Here is an 18,793-nt window from a genome sequence, read left to right as displayed (position 1 = left end):
CACTGACCGGGCTACCTGATGTTACTATGTTGTTCACCAAGGGTCGCTTATCCGAGAATGAATAACCAAAAAGGGCAAAGATAGGTGTGATAATCATACTTCCACCTGGACCTGAAAAATTGTCACTAAAGTAACATAACAATTTTGATCACTTACCCATTCTTAACGACATGTTCATCTCAGATTTTGATGGAGTTCATAGTATTGCGCGACAGTCAAGTAGTTAGTCGACCGGTTGATAGATTGAAACGCATTACTTAGCAATTCTTTGTTGTGCTGAAGGTTTGCAGCTTTAGTCAACAGTAAATAAAATAACATTGACTTACCAAGACAAACTCCCAACAAAACGTAAATCAATTTAGTATTCGGTGAAACGCTCGATAGCAACACTCCAAGTGTAGCAATACTGCAATAGCAACGCCGATTAGGCAAATATAACCAAGCTACGAACGCATCACAGTTATCAAGGAACGTGAAATATATTTTATATGCATGGTTGCAAATTACAATACGTAGCGCTCTGGCATCCAAAGCTATTTGAAACACCAAAAAGTACACTCCCATCGCCCTCACAGGACCAATAGCAAAAAATCGAGTACAAAGGCCAAGCAAACGGCCTGAACCTTCTTCCATCTTGTGATGTTCATCATATTAAAGACGGTATAGTATGCTACCACATGACCTTCCCAGGCAATTATCCCATATCGCCTGATTGATGTTTGCTTACCAGCTTCAGACCAGTAATCATAATCTCTGGAGTACAATGCTGTTGTAGGTCTTCTTTAATTAACTGTCCAAGTAGAGGTCATCACATTGCCTGTCCTACTTGTGCAGTTAAAGAAACAAATATGTACACAAAGATACTTTATTTACAAATGCCATAAGAAATAAACTACAGAAAAAAATAGTAAAAGTGGCAGGTGAAATTTATTTGTTACATTGACATTTTCTTAGTTTTATTAAGTACACACTAAACTAGTATAATGGCAAAACCACTGATCTTTGCATGTGTTGGTCTAGTCACAACTCACAACAAGGAACTTCAAACCTATTTTTGTGAAAAATCAATCATCTTTCAAGTTTTGCCAAAAACGTAACATAACTTTTTAACTTCTTGACACTAATAAACAGTCACCCCAGATTATCCACACATTATTTTCTGGAATTGGCAACTTAAAATACTTACAAAATACTTGTTTATTCTTCTTGCTGTCTGAATATGGTGACTTGAACTCACATACCACAAAGTCAACTGACAAAAAATAGCTTTTTAGCAAAATACAAAATTACCAATAGTGACATTCAGTAATGCAAAGCAATATACTGTTCAATTGCACCTACTTACAGAAGCCTGTGTTGAGTGTACAGCTTGAGTTATGCAGTGTTCAGTGGATAACAGTTTCTCTTTGCCAATATTCTGGTGGTATATTCAAATAATCACAATACAGCACGGGTATATCTTGAAAAACCGCAAGAAGCTGTCCTCTTTCACATAAACAAGATATTCGAGTCGCAAACCGCGCGTTGCTTGAAGCGGAAACATCGTCACGCACCACTGCACTCACGTCGCGTAGAAAAAGTTTGTTTACTTCCTGAAAAACACTTCTCTGGTGTACATTCTATGATATGCGTGATGTTTTCAAGTATAATGTCACCTGCCTTGTTTCAGTAATGCAAAATTAGCTATTTCAGTAACTAACACGCAGCTGAAATTGTGGTTTGTACAATTTTTGCACTCAGATGGGTTATGGTTATTTAACACACATACAAAAGAGACGGGGGGAAACAGCTGATGTCTGAGGTAAATATAAGCACGCAGCATGGCCGTAGAGGCGTACGTAGGGACGGACGGCCATTTGTTTACGCCGTAGACAAAGAAGGGTTGCTCGCATAAGAACTACTGTGACCCGCCTGTACCATAGTTACAAGCAAGAATATGCCATGTAGTATGTTGACAACAAGTTTTTTAATTTGAAGAAAACAATGGCAAAATGGAGCAAGGTGCAGGTGGTCTGTGGGGCCTTTCTGGTAAATTTTCTGATGATGGGTCCCATGAAGTCAATGGGAGTATACTTTTTGGTGTTTCAATTAGCTTTGGAGGCTAGCGCAAAGGAAGCTTCCATGGTATTGTCGATAATGTACGGAACCTACTTTTTTACTGGTAAGTGCTTAACCAAGGTTGAACATGAAGTTTTGTAAAGAATGTGTCTAATTTGCAGTGTTGTCATTTACACAAAACAATTGTTGACAAAGTTCAGCACCGTAGCTGCAGTTACGGCAGGTTTTAGAAATGGTTAACCACACGTACAATGTGCATTACAGATCCCATTGTAACTGTGATGTGTTCATTCTTCGGTTACAAGTCAACCTGCTTTATTGGCATGGCCATCGCTACGCTTGGATTATGCTTATCATGCGTTTCGCCTAGTATTGAATTCATATATGTGACTGTGGGAATATGCCTCGGTAAGTAAATGATTTATTGGTAACAACTTGCCAAACAGCTGGTACACAGTGTTTGCAAACAATTATTTGCATTGGGCTGTAGCAACAACTATCCCAGCTAACCATTTTGTGACATTTTAAGTTCTCAACCAACAGAATGTGTATGAACAGCTGACATGTTGCTTTTTTCAGGCTCTGGTTCCTGCATGGCCATCACCCCTATGTATGCACTTGTGGGTCAGATTTTCTCTGATAAGCGACCTTTGGTGAACAACATCGTAACTTTAGGTAGCGCAGTTAGCAGCATACCACTCAACTTGCTCGCACAAATATGGATTGATTCATACGGCTGGCGTGGTTCGCTGCTTCTTATGGGTGGTTTTGTACTTAATGCGCTCCCAGTTATTCTGTTTACTATGAATGGTGCCAAACGCTGTAATGCAAAACAAAAAGCTGATCGGCGCACAATTTTTGACACTTCGTTACTCAAGTCCTGTCCATTTTTGTTGTATTGTGCAGCCTGTGGGCTGCATATGGCAAGTATGGTGTTAGTATCGACCTATCTAATACGATACGCACAATCACAAGGTATCGACAGCATAGCAGCTGCTGGGCTATCTTCAATTATCGGGGCTGTAGATATAGTTCTTAAACCATTGGTTGGCTATGTGGTCAGTCTCAAAACGATGGGATCTTTACAAGTTAATAGATCTTACGTTATGGGCGTCGCAGCTGTGATACAGTCTACTGCTGTTCTATCACTTCCGTTTGCCACAAACTATTTTGGAATAGTGATTGTTGTCGTGGCGTACGCTGCCAGTATAGGCCTTTGTGGAGCACTGCCTATTACCGTTCTTTCGGATCTTTTTGGTCCAGCAAAGTTGCCAACATCTTTAGGTATACGTTCTCTTGTGGTGGGCGCTTTTTCAATGGCGTCTCCACCGTTAGTAGGAATAGCAGTGGACGCATACGAAACTTTTAGTTTCCCATTTTTCTTTAGTGCTTGTTTGTCGTGCATAGCTGGCGTATGTTTTGTCATAGTTTATCTTTGTGTGAATCCTTCAAAAGATAAGAAACCTGATTTAGTTGAAGCCGTAACAAGAGTAATGGAGTCAAACGAAACGAAAACATAATTAATTTCCTATTTTCAAAATACAAATTATTTCAAAACACATTTTCTTTTTTGCTTCAATATGCAGACACTATTTATGCGTCACTCACTTACGGTTACAACGTTGTACTATTTCATTTTACTTTATGAAAATCGAACCGTTTGATATACTATGTGCGACTTGCGTCTGCAATCGTAATTATTTTTAACGATAAGGCAAGCTACAGCTCCATAGAGTCGTTTATTGGTGCTATACCTGTCAACATTCTTACAATTTAAAGGCGTTCATAATGAGCTCGACATTTTTTAATGCCAATCTTGCCCAACCATCATAAATTACGTGTGTTTTTATGTTTAATTTTACGCCTAGCAGCTGTTTTGCAGTGAAAGTCCTATTACACTTATTTGTGCATTGTGTCTGTTTGTACAATGTCACACGAAACGATTATATTTTGTCGTGTTTTTAATATAAAGTGCAACATTTGACCAATTCATGTACTTTGTATTTCCTATTGCAAATAAAATGTGCAATTCTTACAATCTTTTTGAATTTTTTTTTCATTGGCAACAATATACAACTTCTGTATATTTCTTCTTCCCAACAGCCATTCACAGACGATGTCTTCATTACAATACACGTCACCTATCGTCGTGATGTTCCACATACGTGACCAATGTCTGTATAGACCAGGGGTCGGCAACCTTTTTTGCACTGCAGACCGGTTGTAAACCTAAAATTTATTCATGGACCGGCCTTCAAAAAACTAAGTGTTCAGCACTGAAAACGCCTAAATTAGTTTAACATCTCTGGGTGCACGGGCAAAATATTTAAAAACATTTAACCTGAAAAAGTTTACGGCCCGGTAAAGAACTTGCCGCGGACCGGCACTGAGCCGCGGCCTGGCGGTTGCCGACCACTGGTATAGACTACGTTGGTACAAAGTACTAACATCGTTTGTTGGGTAGTGTGCTTTTCGGTGAAGGTGATTCCAATCTTCGTCTGCACCTGAAAACTTATAATTGGGCATAATAAAGTACTAAACATAAACCAACATGTTGTATATGTCCACTCTATTCTACACATACACACCTCTGGTTACGACAATGTATTTACATCCAGGCAAAAGACTATGCTAATATAATGATTCAGGTCTTGGAACTTTAATGCAAAGAAGCTAGGCGAAGCAGTCTTAACTAGTGATGTACCGCATCGGCTAAATTTCGATTGGGCCGAAGCCGAATATTCGGCGGATTTGCCGAATCAACCGAAATATTTATGACGTCACGCGAAGTCGTATACGCTACGCGTGTGACGTGAAAAAATGTTTATCAACCAAGCAATTAGTGCACACTAGTTGTGTTACGTCCTTATTTCAGTTCTGCGGGGTTTAAAATTGCCTCAAGCACGATTGGCAACCTGCCAATGAATTACTGATTTTTCGTCTACAGTGGTAAAAACGATAATGTGTTGAAAAATATAAAAGTTGAATCGATTTTCGTTGTGGTGAAGTCTGAAAGAGGTTACTTACTACGCCAAAAAACACATTTAACGCTTTAAATTTGTTTTTGTAAAAGATTAAAATTTTTGCAAAAATAGCCGATACGGCCAAATATTTCGGCAAACCGAATATTCGGTACATCTCCAGTCTTAACATTGTGTACACATACAGTATTAAACTTCTTTGCAAAGGATCGAGGGTTACTGGCTGTTGCGTCAAAGTGGGTAAGCAAACGCAACAGCACGGTCGGTTGGTTAGAACAAACATCTCGTAAACGACTTTGAGTATTTGATTTCTGCTCAATACTGCTTTTATAAATTTTCACAGCTGTAACGTTTCAATATGATAAGTTAAATAGTTTGAGAAAAAAACAATGACAAAATGGAGTAAGGTGCAAGTTGCTTGTGGGGCTTTTCTGACAAATTTCTTTATTGGTGGCCCTATGCAGTCTTTAGGTGTTTACTTTTTAGTGTTTCAATTAGATTTGAATGCCAGCGCTCAGGAAGCTTCAATGGTGATTTCGATACTGTACGGAACTTATTTCTTTACTGGTAAGTGGTCTGTTTAGTGTACGAAATAACGAAAATAACATTGTTCACAAAGTATCATAGCATTGCAACTTTGAGTGTTATGCAGTGGTGGGATTCAATTTTTTTCTCAGCCGGTTTTATCACAAAAGTCATGCGGTTCTGTTAAAAAGACCATTGACAGTATAACCAGTAATGCTAACCGGTTTGTTGATCTCATTAAATTTCGTGAGACCGTTCTTTAGAACCGGCGCGAACCGACTGAATCTCACCACTGGTGTTATGTCAGAGGATCACATTGTTCAACCATGTACGCGTGTTGCAGGTCCGTTGGTAACTGTGATGTGTTCAATATTTGGTTACAAATGGACATGTTTGATCGGCACTGTTATTGCAACGCTTGGAGTATGTTTGTCAAGTATTTCTACAAGCATTGGGTTTACATACTTGACATTAGGGGTATGTCTTGGTAAGTAAAACAACCATGTCTTTGATACACTGATCTAGTTGTGTTTAGAAAGTGTCTTTATAAAGTATACATTATCCGAATATGGTTGTAAAACGCATTTCCCTTAAGTAGGAGTTAAAATAACAATGACAGAAAAATAACAAGCTGTCGTTATTGCTCGTGTACAAGTTGTTAAACATAATATCACAACTTAATAAATACAAAACTTACTGATAGAAGAATAGACTCTAACGCAATGGTCCCCAACCTTTTTTGACGCGACCCAAATACTGTCCAAAATTTTGTTTTGTGGTCTCTCGTGACCCATGGACATGCATTCTTACTTTTTTGGTTGTATTTCTGTGAGGAAAGTTTTTTAAAAAAAATACTACACCAGTTTGAAAAATCTAACCAATATTACACGTTTTTTTTTCACCAAACATTTCCATTTAGCCCAAACTTCAAACCTGATTTAAAGCATTATCAGCCAGATAGTCCTCAACAGCGAGCTAAAACATATCTTATAACGGCACAAATACAATTAACCATTATTACGCCAAGTTGTCATGAAACCATTATCCGGTAACAATTTAAAGTCTGAGGAAATAAAAGATGACGCTACGAAACGAAGTTAACAAGTAGATGGTCTTATTGTCACAAAACATGCCACCCAACAGAATTTTCAGGCGACCCATAGGTTGGGAACCGCTGCTCTAACATGGTTGGTTTTGTTTTAGGTGCAGGTTGCTGCATGGTGGTAACAACAATGTTTGCTCTTGTGGGACAATTGTTCTCTGACGAGCGACCATTGGTGAATAACATCCTAACTTTAGGTAGCGCAGTTAGCAGTATCCCTCTCAACTTGCTTGCACAAATATGGATTGATTTATACGGTTGGCGTGGATCACTACTTCTTATGGGTGGTTTTGCACTTAATACACTTCCAGCTATTCTGTTTACTTTCAATGGAGCAAGTCGTTGCAATGCGGAACAAAAATCCACTCGACAAAAAATGTTTGACACTTCTCTGCTGAAATCTTTTCCTTTTATGTTATATTGTTTAGCCTGTAGTATGTACGTTGCTAGTTCAGTAGTAGTGTATACTTACCTAACACGGTACGCACAATCGCAAGGTATCGACAGCATCGCAGCAGCTGGATTGGTTTCAATCATCGGTGCTGTTTCAATTGCTCTGACGCCCTTAGGCGGTTATGTGGTTAGTCTTAAAACTATTGGGTCCTTCCACGTAAACAGATCCTATATTTTAAGTGCCACACTTTTTATACAATCTGCTACTGCTTTTATTCTTCCGTTCGCCACCGACTATCTTGGTGTAGTAATTGTTGTAGTTATTTACGCAGCAAGCTCAGGAATTGCAGGAGCAATGCCCATTACCGTTCTCTCAGATCTTTTTGGCACAGAAAATTTGCTAACATCTTTGGGTATGCGTTCTTTTTTGATAGGTGCTGTTTCATTGGCATCACCCCCGTTAATTGGAATAGCAGTGGACGCAAGTGATTCGTTTAGTTATCCATTTTTCTTTTCTGCCATTTTATCATTCATGTCCGGTGTGTGTTTTGTTGTTGTTTATTTGTGTGTGAGCCCTTTACAAGACTTACTGCCTGCTGTGGTAGAAGTTGAATGAAAAGAAATGGAGCCGCACGTGCATGGGAAACTAAGTTTGTCTTATTTCTAACATGTACTTATTTGCTTTGGTACTTTTTGCATAAATTTCCCTTTCGTATTCCTTTTTTCGTTTGTTTTTAAACAGTGGTACAATTTAGTTTAGTTCAATATTTCTAAATGTATGCCACAGCCTTTACCCGGCACAAATCCGAAAGTACAAGCCACAATCCCGGTCTAAACAAAGCCCTCCTTTAGCCCCAAAGATGGTAAGGATGCGGCAAAGATGACATCAAGTGTAAAGTCAGGTCCGAACCCCTACCCGACCCGAAATGCCCGCTTAACTTACAACTCTGATAGGCTAACCTTTTCAACGCACCTACTTCATTTCAACGTGTTTTAAACAGCTTTGCCGGGCAACACAATAGTTGCTGCCTTTAAAGGTAATCAAATCGCAAATTACGTTAAAAAGGTCGTTAAGCTTAACATATCTCACATTATTTCGGCTTGTATTTTTTCTGTAGTTTTTATCGTTGTATTGTATACATAACGTAAAATATTTAATTTGTGAAAAACTATGATAAAATGGAGTAAGTCATTTATCGGCGACTTTTGTATAACATTTCTTTTAGGCCCCACTGAGTCCTTCGAGTGTGTTGCCTACTTTGTTTTTCAGTTGCACAAACTGACCCGAGCGTTAAATTTGCATATTCATGCCCTGCTAACATACGAAACTAGTGTTCTAAAGGGTGTCTTTGAACAAAAACGAATGATTTTTCAAATGTATTAGATAGTGGAAAAACGCGTACTTAAAGGGCATGACAGCTAAATAAAACACCGCCGGTGACGTAAGAGACCTTGTAGAGCTAAAACGTAGAAAGGGGATTTTTTGTGACGTCATAATGCACCGAGCGTGCTCGGCATTTCACTTTAATGCTCGGTGCTCGACCAAGAACATTTGCAGTTTTGGCACATCCCTAGATCAGTACAACCATAGGCGCCGAGTGGCCCAACAGGGCTTACGGCAAAAATTTGCACAATGTGCGCCAAAATGTGCAGGTCGTAGGTCTTTCTAGCCTATCTGGTGCACACTATAGCAAGTCAGAAGCAATAACATGAATGTTTTAGCAAACTTCAAATTAGGGCATCACATCAAGTATTTGTGTGGGTTTCAAAACTAACCTAATTAAATACCTATATACCAAGTTATGTCACGTAAATGAGCCTCAAACAAATAAAAAATGTCAAACATTAGGAAGATTGCTGTGCAACTGTGTGGTTGTCCTTTTCTTTTTGAAGGTTGTCATTTGAGTTTCTTCCAAAGACACAAAGTCCTTTTGTCAATTGTGCAGTAGAACCCCAAGGATGGAAAACTTTCTAATAATTCATTTGATTTCATTGAATAAAAATCACTGGATAGCTGGGTCTTTGACTTGGTTTTGAGTTTAATCACAGTATACTCATATGGTAGTCCAGCTCCTCTTCTCCTCTCGTTTCTTTTGTTATCAACTTTTTGCAGTTGCAGTAACTCTGATAAAGCAGGCTACAGGCTAACAGGCGTTAAATTGAAAACAATAAAGTCAAACCATTTGAGGTGACGATCATGTACATATCTAGTCTGAAAAACAGTGTTTCTTATATCCTGAATGTTGGATTATTTCATGCTTTGCCATATTTAACAAAAACAATATGCATTTTTACAAGTTTCTTATAAATCCGATTTTAATTTATAGGTTATAACTAATATTTTTGGCACAATTCATAACCACAACACTAATAAAACATTTATGTAAGTGCCTTAACACTGTACATAGTTTGACGTTAAATATCAATACTTCATTTGAGCGACTGCACATTTTGACCTGCACATTTTGGCATCTGCACATTTTAGCATCTGCACATTTTGATCTGCACATTTTCAAAAAAATGTGCGCACATTTTGACCTGCACATTTTGGCACCTGCACATTTTGACCTGCACATTTTGGCACCTGCACATTTTCAAAAAATGTGCGCACATTTTGACCTGCACATTTTGGCACCTGCACATTTTCAAAAAATGTGCGCACATTTTGACCTGCACAATTTGGCACCTGCACATTTTGCCATCTGCACATTTTCAAAAAATGTGCGCACATTTTGACCTGCACATTTTCGAACACAATGTGCAAAAAACGCTCGCATGTCCGCCTCGAGTGGGCGGTGGCGGGGTGGAGCCGCCACCTTGGGTTTGTAAGCAAGTGAATATTTTGGTTTATTTGTAGCGGTATCGTACGAAACATCGTAAAATCTAAAGAAATTTGGGAACAATTTTGCTTTTAAACAAGCATGCTGGCATGACAGCAACAAAACGTGTCGAAACTGCAACCTGTTTTGGTCAGTGCTTTGTTAATGACGTCAAACACACAATTGTTGTCAGTGAATGTATGGCTATTATTGTGTAAAATGCGATTTTACTGTAATAAATGGTTATTTTAGGTGATACAAGAGCAACAACTTGTCGGAACATTCTCTGAACGTTGCCAAACCAATAATAACGTTAAAGCAAAGTGTTTCAAATGAACATTAGTTTAAAAAATATTTTTTTTAAAGAATTTGACGAACGTTGCATTCTTTTGAAAGTTTATTGCGCTTTGAGTTGAAGCTCGTGTGGTTGCACGCATTAGTGCTTCACAAAAAGTGACGTCATAATTTAGGTCCGCCACCTTGCATTTTTGTAAAACTCGGCGCCTATGAGTACAACTATTGCAACGCTATGATTATGTCTGTCAAGTATTGAATTCATGATGTGACATCTGTAATATGTCTTCGTCAGTTAATTGGCTAATAAACAACATCTGTCATAATAAATCTAAATCCCCCTTACAGTTAAGCATAGAAAGATGAAGTGACGACACATAAACCCATTAGTGATTGCAAACTGGACATTTTCTTTTTCTTTTCGCATTAATTTGCTTTTAGAACCACGATTTAAAAGCCGGTATAATAGGGGAGATGCGGGACCATTGGGCATGAAGGACCTTTGGGCCATCATGCGTTTCTCTCAAACTGGTTGCTGTAGCGAGTTCTCAGTCATGTGTTAAAGTACTTGTGTTGCAATAGTTTTAAAGCTGTAACAACAAGAAGGTCAGTCACTTACAGAAGAAACTGTGAGCATAACTAAGTTTTCGCAGCTTGAAAGTAAATATTTTGCTCCTTTACATTTTTGTAATTTCTTTATGAGAGAAAGCTAGTTAAAACACGAAGTTTGCAGGATATTAGTTAGTTGATTGTAGCGTTAGATGAGCATTAGTATTTCTTAAGTTAATTTGTGTAACGTAGTTCAGTAAGATAAGTTCGTAATGGCGGCAATACAGGACCATTGAGCCAGTTGTTCACAGGACCATTGGGCATGGCCCTTTGACTTTACACCATTGGGCATGGCCCAAAGGTCCTTGGCCTATAAAGCTATTGATGCTGGTTGTATTTTTTTTGGATTAATATTAGATTTCTTTTTCAATAAAATTGTTCTACTTTCAAACACAACACTTAATAAGATCCCTCATGCGTGGTTTAATGGTCCAGAATATCACATGAAAATACTGGCCCAAAGGTCCTTTATGCGAGGCTCAATGGTCCCCAAGGGTAAGGACCTTTGAGCCATATTTTTTGCAATTTTTAAAACGGAATATCTTGCCAACGCATTTCCAAATAAGAAAGTTATGCCCTTGTGTAAGTGTGTTAAAACATGTAGTATTAGTACAGGTGTTCAATGGCAATTTTTCTTTCGAACTCAAAGAAATAGTCATGAAAAACTGAATTTTGACCCAATGGTCCTGCATCTCCCCTACTGTTAAAAGCTTATACTTTGAACTTACATTTTTGTAATCATGTTCAAACGCAATGAAAAAGGCGTAAAAACGACTGTAGCTTTTGCATTTACACTTCGTATAATCCAATTACATTTCTTAATGCAACCACATACAATCCTTTGACGCTAGGACGTATATTAACTATAATAATTATATGTTGGTTGGAAACCCGTATTTGAGCCTAAAGCGTTAATGCAGCTTGCGAAGGGCGAATACTGTATTTCGCGTATTAGGACAAAAACACGACAAGCATTGGAAAGAGGTATTTAATTAGGCTAAGGAAAATTAAACTGTACAGAAAAAGTGCACCACACACAACGATTGGGCCGCAGGGCAGGATATTGCCCAAGAGTGGTCTGGCAGAGACATTTTAGACACTTCTACAGGTTTACAAACTTTATCAACGTTTTTTATGAATACTTTATGATAGAGGCGCGTATTTACTCACCGAGAAGTCCCGGTAAATGGTAAAATTATTATTAAATTGCCTAAATGTTTCATAACAATGCATGGGAGCACTACAAGACAGTCTTGCGATTCTGTTTGTGTTCTTGCCGTTGTTTTGCAACACAGCGATTGTCACAGCTGACTGCTGTCTTGAAGTAGGCAAGCAAACGACACAGCAGCAACACGCGAAAAAGGCTTTTTGCTGGGATCAACGTCAATAAACATTATTCTGGCCTTCCACGAGATTTCTGTATTGTGTAATTGCTGTGATTTTTCATAGCTTCAATTGACTGGAATATTTTGTCTGCACGACAAAGTTTACAGTGGAAATAACAATGACCAAATGGTGTAAGGTACAAGTTGCTTGTGGGGCTTTTCTGACCAACTTCTTTATTGGAGGCCCAATGAAAGCTTTTGGTGTTTACTTTTTGGTGTTTCAACTGGATTTGGCCGCCAGCGCCAAACAAGCTTCAATGGTGATTTCGATAATGTACGGAACTTACTTTTTTACTGGTAAGTGATATATGCAGACTAACAAAAACGATCTTATTCTTTTAGCATATAACGTTGTAGATTCGTTTGTTATGTCAGAGGATCACATTGTTCAACTATGTACGCGTGTTTCAGGTCCTTTGGTATCTGTAATGTGTTGTGTATTTGGCTACAAATGGACATGTTTGATTGGCACTGTTATTGCAACGCTTGGAGTATGTTTGTCAAGTATTTCTTCTAGCATTGAGTTTACGTACGTGACATTAGGGGTATGTCTGGGTAAGTAAACTGTTCATGAAACTACTGCTAAGCAACTGACTAAGTAATTTTGTTTGTTTTAGGTGCAGGTTCCTGCATGGCGGTCACGACAATGTTTGCTCTTGTCGGGCAGATTTTCTCCGACAAACGACCTTTGGCAAACAACATCATAGCATTGGGTAGCGCAGTTAGCAGCATACCTCTAAACTTGCTTGCACAAATATGGATTGATTCATACGGCTGGCGTGGTTCGCTACTTTTGATGGGTGGCGCAGTGCTTAACACACTTCCAGTTATTCTGTTTACGATGAATGGTGCAAAACACTGCAACGTGAAAGAAACAACGTCTCAACGTAAAGTTTTTGACACGTCTTTATTGAGGTCATTTTCATTCTTGTTGTATTGTTTGGCCAGTAGTATGTACATCGCAAGTATCGTATTGGTGAACACCTACCTAACACGATATGCACAATCGCAAGGAATCGAAAGCATCGCAGCAGCTGGACTGATTTCTATCATCGGTGCAGTTGCAATGGCTCTTTCGCCCTTGGGCGGTTATATGGTTAGTCTCAAAACTATTGGGCCTTTTCCTGTCAACAGATCTTACATTTTAAGTGTCACTCTTGTCATTCAGGCTACTGCTGTTTTTACTCTTCCTTTTGCCACCGACTATCTTGGCGTAGTGGTTGTTGTTGTGGTCTACGCCGCAAGTTTAGGTATTTCAGGAGCAATGCCCATTACCGTTTTGTCGGATCTTTTTGGCACTGAAAATTTGCTAACATCTTTGGGTGTACGATCGTTTGTAATAGGAGCGTTTTCAATGGCGTCTCCACCGCTAATTGGAATAGCAGTGGATGCAACTGGGTCGTTTAGTTTACCGTTCTTCTTAGCTGCAAGTTTATCGTGCATGGCTGCAGTGTTTTTTGTCGTGGTTTATTTGTGTGTGGGCAGTCGAGAAGACAGAAAACCTGACGTGATCGACTCTGACACAAAAGTAATTGAGTCAAACGAAGCAAAAACTTAAAAATGTAAATGTTTATTGTAAACTGTTGCGCAATATATTTTTTGTTTTAGTTTCAGTGGATGTTTAGCTCCAAATCACTTTCCAAGTTTATTTTTTGTTGTTTATTTTTTTACTTTAATTCTTTTCCTCATAGGGTCTACAATAATAAATTGCAGTATGCTAACAATCGTACAAACCTCAGTTTTCATTTTAAATCATACAAAGACAGCGGCAGGAGTGCATACAAAAGGGAAATTTCGTAGATTTTGCAAACTTGGCAGCTTGGCCTATAGACTTCAACACATTATTACAGTCTCAATTGAAATAGAATATTGTCATGTTATTATTTTTATATGTTTTAGTTTTGCTTCAAATTAATTTCAAGACCTTATATTTTAATGAAGATGTGTGTAGTACATTTTTTGTTTCACCATCTCGAGTGACTTGCCATTTTGAAAAGAAATACGCTATAAATGGCCTCTGAAAATCAAATCAAAATCTACAGATCTGACCTTTCATCAAAAAGGCCAAATGAGATTTTAGTATCAATTGTGCCGTGAACGAGTCACTCCTAATTGTCACTGCAAGATTATGCTCTGTCCTTTTACTTTAGTTTGCAGGTAAACATCCCAGACTTTTTCCTATGGCTCCTATGTGGTGTACTGTTTCTGTGGGTAGAGCTACTAACACTGAGCTTGGGCTTGCGCCCGGTTTGGTAGGTGGCGCAACGGAGCATAGGCGTTTATGGTGCTCACTCAGCAATCATTCTTACCATAAACCCAAATTGCTGAGTCAGCACCATAAACGCCTATGCTCTGTTGCGCCACCTACTCCCAGGCAAGCTTAGTGTTAGTAGTTCTACCGTTTCTGTGGTGGAGCTACATTAGACTGTGTTGTGAGTTTGTGACTTCAAAATGACATTACATTACAGACTGCTTGTGTTCGTTGAAACACTACAAACGCTTTTTTTACAGTCAATGACCCAATAGCTGCCTGAATTGGTGTTTTTTATAATTCAGCTGTGTTAAAAAATCCGGACAAGTTTTATGCTTTAAAAAATAAAAAAAAGTTTGTGTTTTGGATGCAAGTGTTTTCTGTTGAGAACCTTTTACGAACAGACACGTGACAAAAGCACAATCAATGGGTCAATTATGCAAGTTTGAAACCTGCTGGCCTGGATACGATTTGTCGTAAAGACCAATCCCGAATTAGGCCCAGAAGTCAACACAATTTCAGCACAAAGAATGATAAGTGTGAGTCGGGCCCGCATTAAGCGCGAACTTGATCCGAAAAGCCCGAACCGACTTACTTTGCAGCCGAAACGTCGCTTCAGGTTTACAGAAAAGATTGGTGACTTCGTAGGTACATAGAAACTCATGGTAAAAAAATCGTATGTCTTACAACATTATAGTTTAATGTCTAATGGAATTACCGAAGTGATGATTGGAATACGCAACAATGACATAAACCATGCTATATTATGGACTACTTTTACAAGTAAACTTGGCATTTAACATGCTTAACCATACATAACTGCACGAAAGCCTATTTGTATTGCATGCTGTCAAAGTTGAAATTCAAGTTAAGTTTTGGTTTCGTGCGAGTCTTGTGGTTTAGTCTCAGCCTCAACAACAACCTGTTCTTTATCTTCTGGAGGTTTGACGCAAAGGTCAACTATGACAAAACACACGCCTGCTATAAGCGAAAATCCTGCACTAAAGAAAAAGGGCAAACTAAACATTTCAGTTGCGTCCACTGCTATTCCAACTAAGGGAGGAGCCGCCATTGAAAAAGTACGTATGCCCAAAGATGTTGGCAACTTTTCTGGACCGAAAAGATCTGAAAGAACAGTAATAGGCAGCGCTCCAGCAGCACCAACGCATGCTGAGCAGGCCACGACAACTATCGCTACACCAAGATAATCAGTGACGAACGGAAGAGTGAAAAGAAACATAGACTGTAACAGTGCTGCGCCACCTAAAATGTAAGATCTATTGACACGAAATGAACAAATAGTTTTTAGGCTCGACATATATCCACTTACCGGCCTAAGGACAATTTCAACAGCCGCCATTATAGAAGACAGGCCAGCAGCTGCGAGGTTGTCGATACCCAGTGATTGTGCGTATCTTATTAAATAAGTCGCTACTAGCACCATATTTGCTATGTAAAACCCATTGGCTACACAATACAACAAAAACGGACAGGACTTTAACAAAGACGTGTCGAACACTTTACGCCGACCAGCCTTTTGTTTTGCATTACAACGACTTGCAGCGTTCATAGTAAACAGAATAGCTGGAAGTGCATTGAGCACAACGCCGCCCATTAGAAGCAGTGATCCTCTCCAGCCGTATGAATCAATCCATATTTGAGCCAGTAAGTTAAGAGGAACGCTGCTAACGGCACTACCTAGGGTTACAATGTTGTTCACAAAAGGTCGTTTGTCGGTGAACAGTTGGCCCACAAGTGCATACATTGGTGTAACTGCCATACATGCGCCAGAACCTGCACAAAAGATGTAAAAGTCAATATTAGTATGACGCTTGGAAAGAATGCGACTATACACAATGTAGGCGAAAGGGTTATTTTAACAATTGCAGTTTACCACGAGTTTGAAAACATTTTTTTCCAGGTTACAATCTGTGCGCCTTTTATTTGAGACAAATTTAGCCATAAAAACATTGTCAGTGTCTGTAAAAGAGCAGCACACAAAAAGTTGCAGATTTGCCAGGTTTTAAACCACTATTTATTTTCTTACCAAGACATAACCCAACTGTCACATATATGAATCCAATACTCGGTGCAGCGCTTGATAAGCATACTCCAAGTGCAGCTAAGGTCATGCCGATCAAGCATGTCGATTTGTAACCAAAGAATGAACACATGACTGTTACCAATGGACCTGTAAAGTATGTTGTAAGTAACAATTTTGGCACTTTACGCACACAATCGGACCGCAAAAAGTCTGGCGTAAAAAGTCTGGCGTGTGCACTTGGCTTGTAATAGCCTACCTTTAAGGCCCGTTCACACCGGACGTAGCGTAACGCTCAATACGTATAAAAACCTTCCCATACCAAGACAAATGTCTTGCAAAAAAGCCGCCAATGTAACATTTTAATACACAAGTGCGTGGCCACATAAATCTGTATCTGCAGCTGCATGCACGACTAGTATTGTTACTTGAGGCAAATATCAAGTTTATAGAGCTCTTCTGGCAATTGTATGTTTTTATTCCGACGTTTCGAAGTCCTATACAGGGTAAATAACACTGAATGTGCGTAGCACAGTGCACGATAAACAAAGGAAACAGAAATAAACGCAATAACGTCACAACGCAACGAAAACACTGCGCGATAACGAATGAATATCGTGCACTGTAATACGCGCATTTAGTGTTATTTACCCTGATGAAGGCCACCTGTATAGGGCGTCGAAACGTCGGAATATATACATACAATTGCCGGAAGAGCTCCATAAACTTGATATTATGCTTGGCAGCAATAGCTTATATATTAAGGCAGATATGTTATGCAAGTTTCTAATTATATCCAGACACTCACCCACAGCAAAGTAGGTTCCAAACATTATGGACAATGCCATGGAAGCTTCCTGAGCACTAGCACCCAAATCCAATTGAAATACCAAAAAGTATACTCCCATAGACTTAAAAGGGCCAATGACCAGAAAATTAGTAAGAAAGACACCGCAAACGACCCCCACTTTGTTCCAATTTGCCATTGCTTCCTTCAAAACAAACGCAACAGTACAATCCACATACTAGTACAAGGTTAACAGCACTGAACAAAGTCACATGTGGTGGCTAGAAGAGTCTTAAGCCTTGTTTAAATTGTTCTTGTTTGTCTGCGGCTGTGATGTACGCTTATCTGGCTCTGCTTGCTTATATTTACCTTGTTGCGTGGCTGAACAAAGCTGACGACAGAGCACAACCGCAAAAAGTAGCTGTGGCCATCATTTGTTTTGCTGATAACAATACAAGATTTATCATTAGCACCCAACTTGCCTTATTACGAGAAGCCTAGAAACATTTTGATTACACATTTAACATTGTTTAAAAACGAAATAAGTTGTAAAGATTTACTTTACCCTAAAGAACTTCACGACACGTAGAAAAAAACAGCTTACAAAAAACATCTACCAATGACAACCTGCTACTCGAGCTGTAAGATGTAAGCAATACGACCTAATGTTTCATAAAGGTTTCAATTGGCAGGTTTCAACTAACTTTTTGAAAACGCCTGCAGTTTAAAACAACTGCATTTGCGCTTACGCTTTAGGCAACCCCAGTTGCAATCACTTCACGGCGCTTTAGTAATTAGCCAGTTCCATCAAGTTTTATCGGAGTTATGCAGATGATTCTCCAAAAAATGTCCGCTTATTACCAAATGTTGGGACACGACTACGTTTACACGACTTTTTACACTTTCAGTTGTAAATTAATGTCTTTATGACTAATTAAATTTTTAGTTTTTTTGTTGTCATTTCTTGTCATTATTATGTTGGTTGATTGGCGAATTTTGTGCATACATCTGTAGAAATTTTGTTTCATCACAATTTCATGTACCACACGTCATGAGGTCAAAGGGTAAGTTTCTTTACGCATCAGTAACGCTAGGTTTTTGATTCGTAAATCGTAACCTTCTGCTTAAAGATAGTAAGTTAAGCTTACTTTATGCTTTTGCTGTTGTTACTTAGCCTGATGCAATATGTACGAAAACGAGATGTGATGTAAAACGTTATTTTAAGGCAAATACCAAAGCGCTTTCGTTTTGTTTCGTCAGCCAGTTAAAGGTTGCACAATGAAGGACAAATATTAGGTTAAAAATTAGTAAAAGGGCATTTGGTTTTGGAAAACAAAAACTGATTAAAAATGCTGTGGTCTGTTTCAATTGTTCACTTTAAAAAATGTTTTACCAATAAGTAAGATTGTTTTCCTTGCATGATAGAGGCTATAAATGCTACTTTTTCACAGCATTCATTTTAAATGTATAGCATTAGATTGTACTCTAGCATGCAAACGTTTAAGCTATAAATTTATGTTATGACTGAAGCTTGACATTTTTTTACAT

General features: G+C 38.7%; 3 protein-coding genes across 4 annotated transcripts; 2 read left to right on the top strand and 1 right to left on the bottom strand.

The window, feature by feature from the left end:
- The first annotated feature begins 1,656 nt into the window (after positions 1-1,656).
- LOC145229112 (monocarboxylate transporter 4-like) lies at positions 1,657-4,096 on the top strand. Its single transcript, XM_080094377.1, has 4 exons — positions 1,657-1,801; positions 1,978-2,161; positions 2,323-2,466; positions 2,638-4,096. The coding sequence occupies exons 1-4, from the start codon at positions 1,793-1,795 to the stop codon at positions 3,576-3,578; spliced, it is 1,278 nt and encodes a 425-aa protein (XP_079950503.1). The 5' UTR covers positions 1,657-1,792; the 3' UTR covers positions 3,579-4,096.
- A 7,421-nt stretch (positions 4,097-11,517) lies between these two features.
- LOC145239540 (monocarboxylate transporter 4-like) lies at positions 11,518-13,899 on the top strand. 2 transcript variants are annotated; one of them, XM_080102889.1, is made up of 3 exons: positions 11,518-12,463; positions 12,578-12,721; positions 12,784-13,899. In XM_080102889.1, exons 1-3 carry the CDS (start codon positions 12,286-12,288, stop codon positions 13,722-13,724), a joined length of 1,263 nt encoding a protein of 420 aa, XP_079959015.1. In that variant the 5' UTR covers positions 11,518-12,285; the 3' UTR covers positions 13,725-13,899. The 2 variants fall into 2 exon arrangements, with proteins under 2 accessions (XP_079959015.1, XP_079959022.1); XM_080102896.1 differs by lacking the exon at positions 12,578-12,721.
- A 517-nt stretch (positions 13,900-14,416) lies between these two features.
- LOC145239555 (monocarboxylate transporter 4-like) lies at positions 14,417-17,737 on the bottom strand. The gene is made up of 4 exons (XM_080102907.1): positions 17,615-17,737; positions 17,267-17,450; positions 16,465-16,608; positions 14,417-16,211 (listed from the first exon to the last, which is right to left on the bottom strand). Exons 2-4 carry the CDS (start codon positions 17,442-17,444, stop codon positions 15,286-15,288), a joined length of 1,248 nt encoding a protein of 415 aa, XP_079959033.1. The 5' UTR covers positions 17,445-17,450; positions 17,615-17,737; the 3' UTR covers positions 14,417-15,285.
- Between the last annotated feature and the right edge of the window lie 1,056 nt (positions 17,738-18,793).

The sequence above is a fragment of the Phallusia mammillata genome, chromosome 1, assembly GCF_965637545.1.
Source record: "Phallusia mammillata chromosome 1, kaPhaMamm4.hap1.1, whole genome shotgun sequence".
In the NCBI taxonomy this organism is placed as follows: Eukaryota; Metazoa; Chordata; class Ascidiacea; order Phlebobranchia; family Ascidiidae; genus Phallusia; species Phallusia mammillata.
This window is presented reverse-complemented; position numbering and strand designations above follow the sequence as displayed.

Excerpts from the sequence above, each read along its gene's own strand:
- LOC145239555 (XM_080102907.1), bottom strand. The coding sequence starts at position 17,444 with ATGGCAAATTGGAACAAAGTGGGGGTCGTTTGCGGTGTCTTTCTTACT. Across the intron at positions 16,609-17,266 it reads TGGAACCTACTTTGCTGTGG|GTCCATTGGTAACAGTCATG; the intron begins GTGAGTGTCTGG and ends CATACTTTACAG. Across the intron at positions 16,212-16,464 it reads GACAGTTGGGTTATGTCTTG|GTTCTGGCGCATGTATGGCA; the intron begins GTAAGAAAATAA and ends TCTTTTGTGCAG.
- LOC145229112 (XM_080094377.1), top strand. Across the intron at positions 2,162-2,322 it reads CGGAACCTACTTTTTTACTG|ATCCCATTGTAACTGTGATG; the intron begins GTAAGTGCTTAA and ends TGTGCATTACAG. Across the intron at positions 2,467-2,637 it reads GACTGTGGGAATATGCCTCG|GCTCTGGTTCCTGCATGGCC; the intron begins GTAAGTAAATGA and ends TGCTTTTTTCAG.
- LOC145239540 (XM_080102889.1), top strand. The coding sequence starts at position 12,286 with ATGACCAAATGGTGTAAGGTACAAGTTGCTTGTGGGGCTTTTCTGACC. Across the intron at positions 12,464-12,577 it reads CGGAACTTACTTTTTTACTG|GTCCTTTGGTATCTGTAATG; the intron begins GTAAGTGATATA and ends CGCGTGTTTCAG. Across the intron at positions 12,722-12,783 it reads GACATTAGGGGTATGTCTGG|GTGCAGGTTCCTGCATGGCG; the intron begins GTAAGTAAACTG and ends TGTTTGTTTTAG.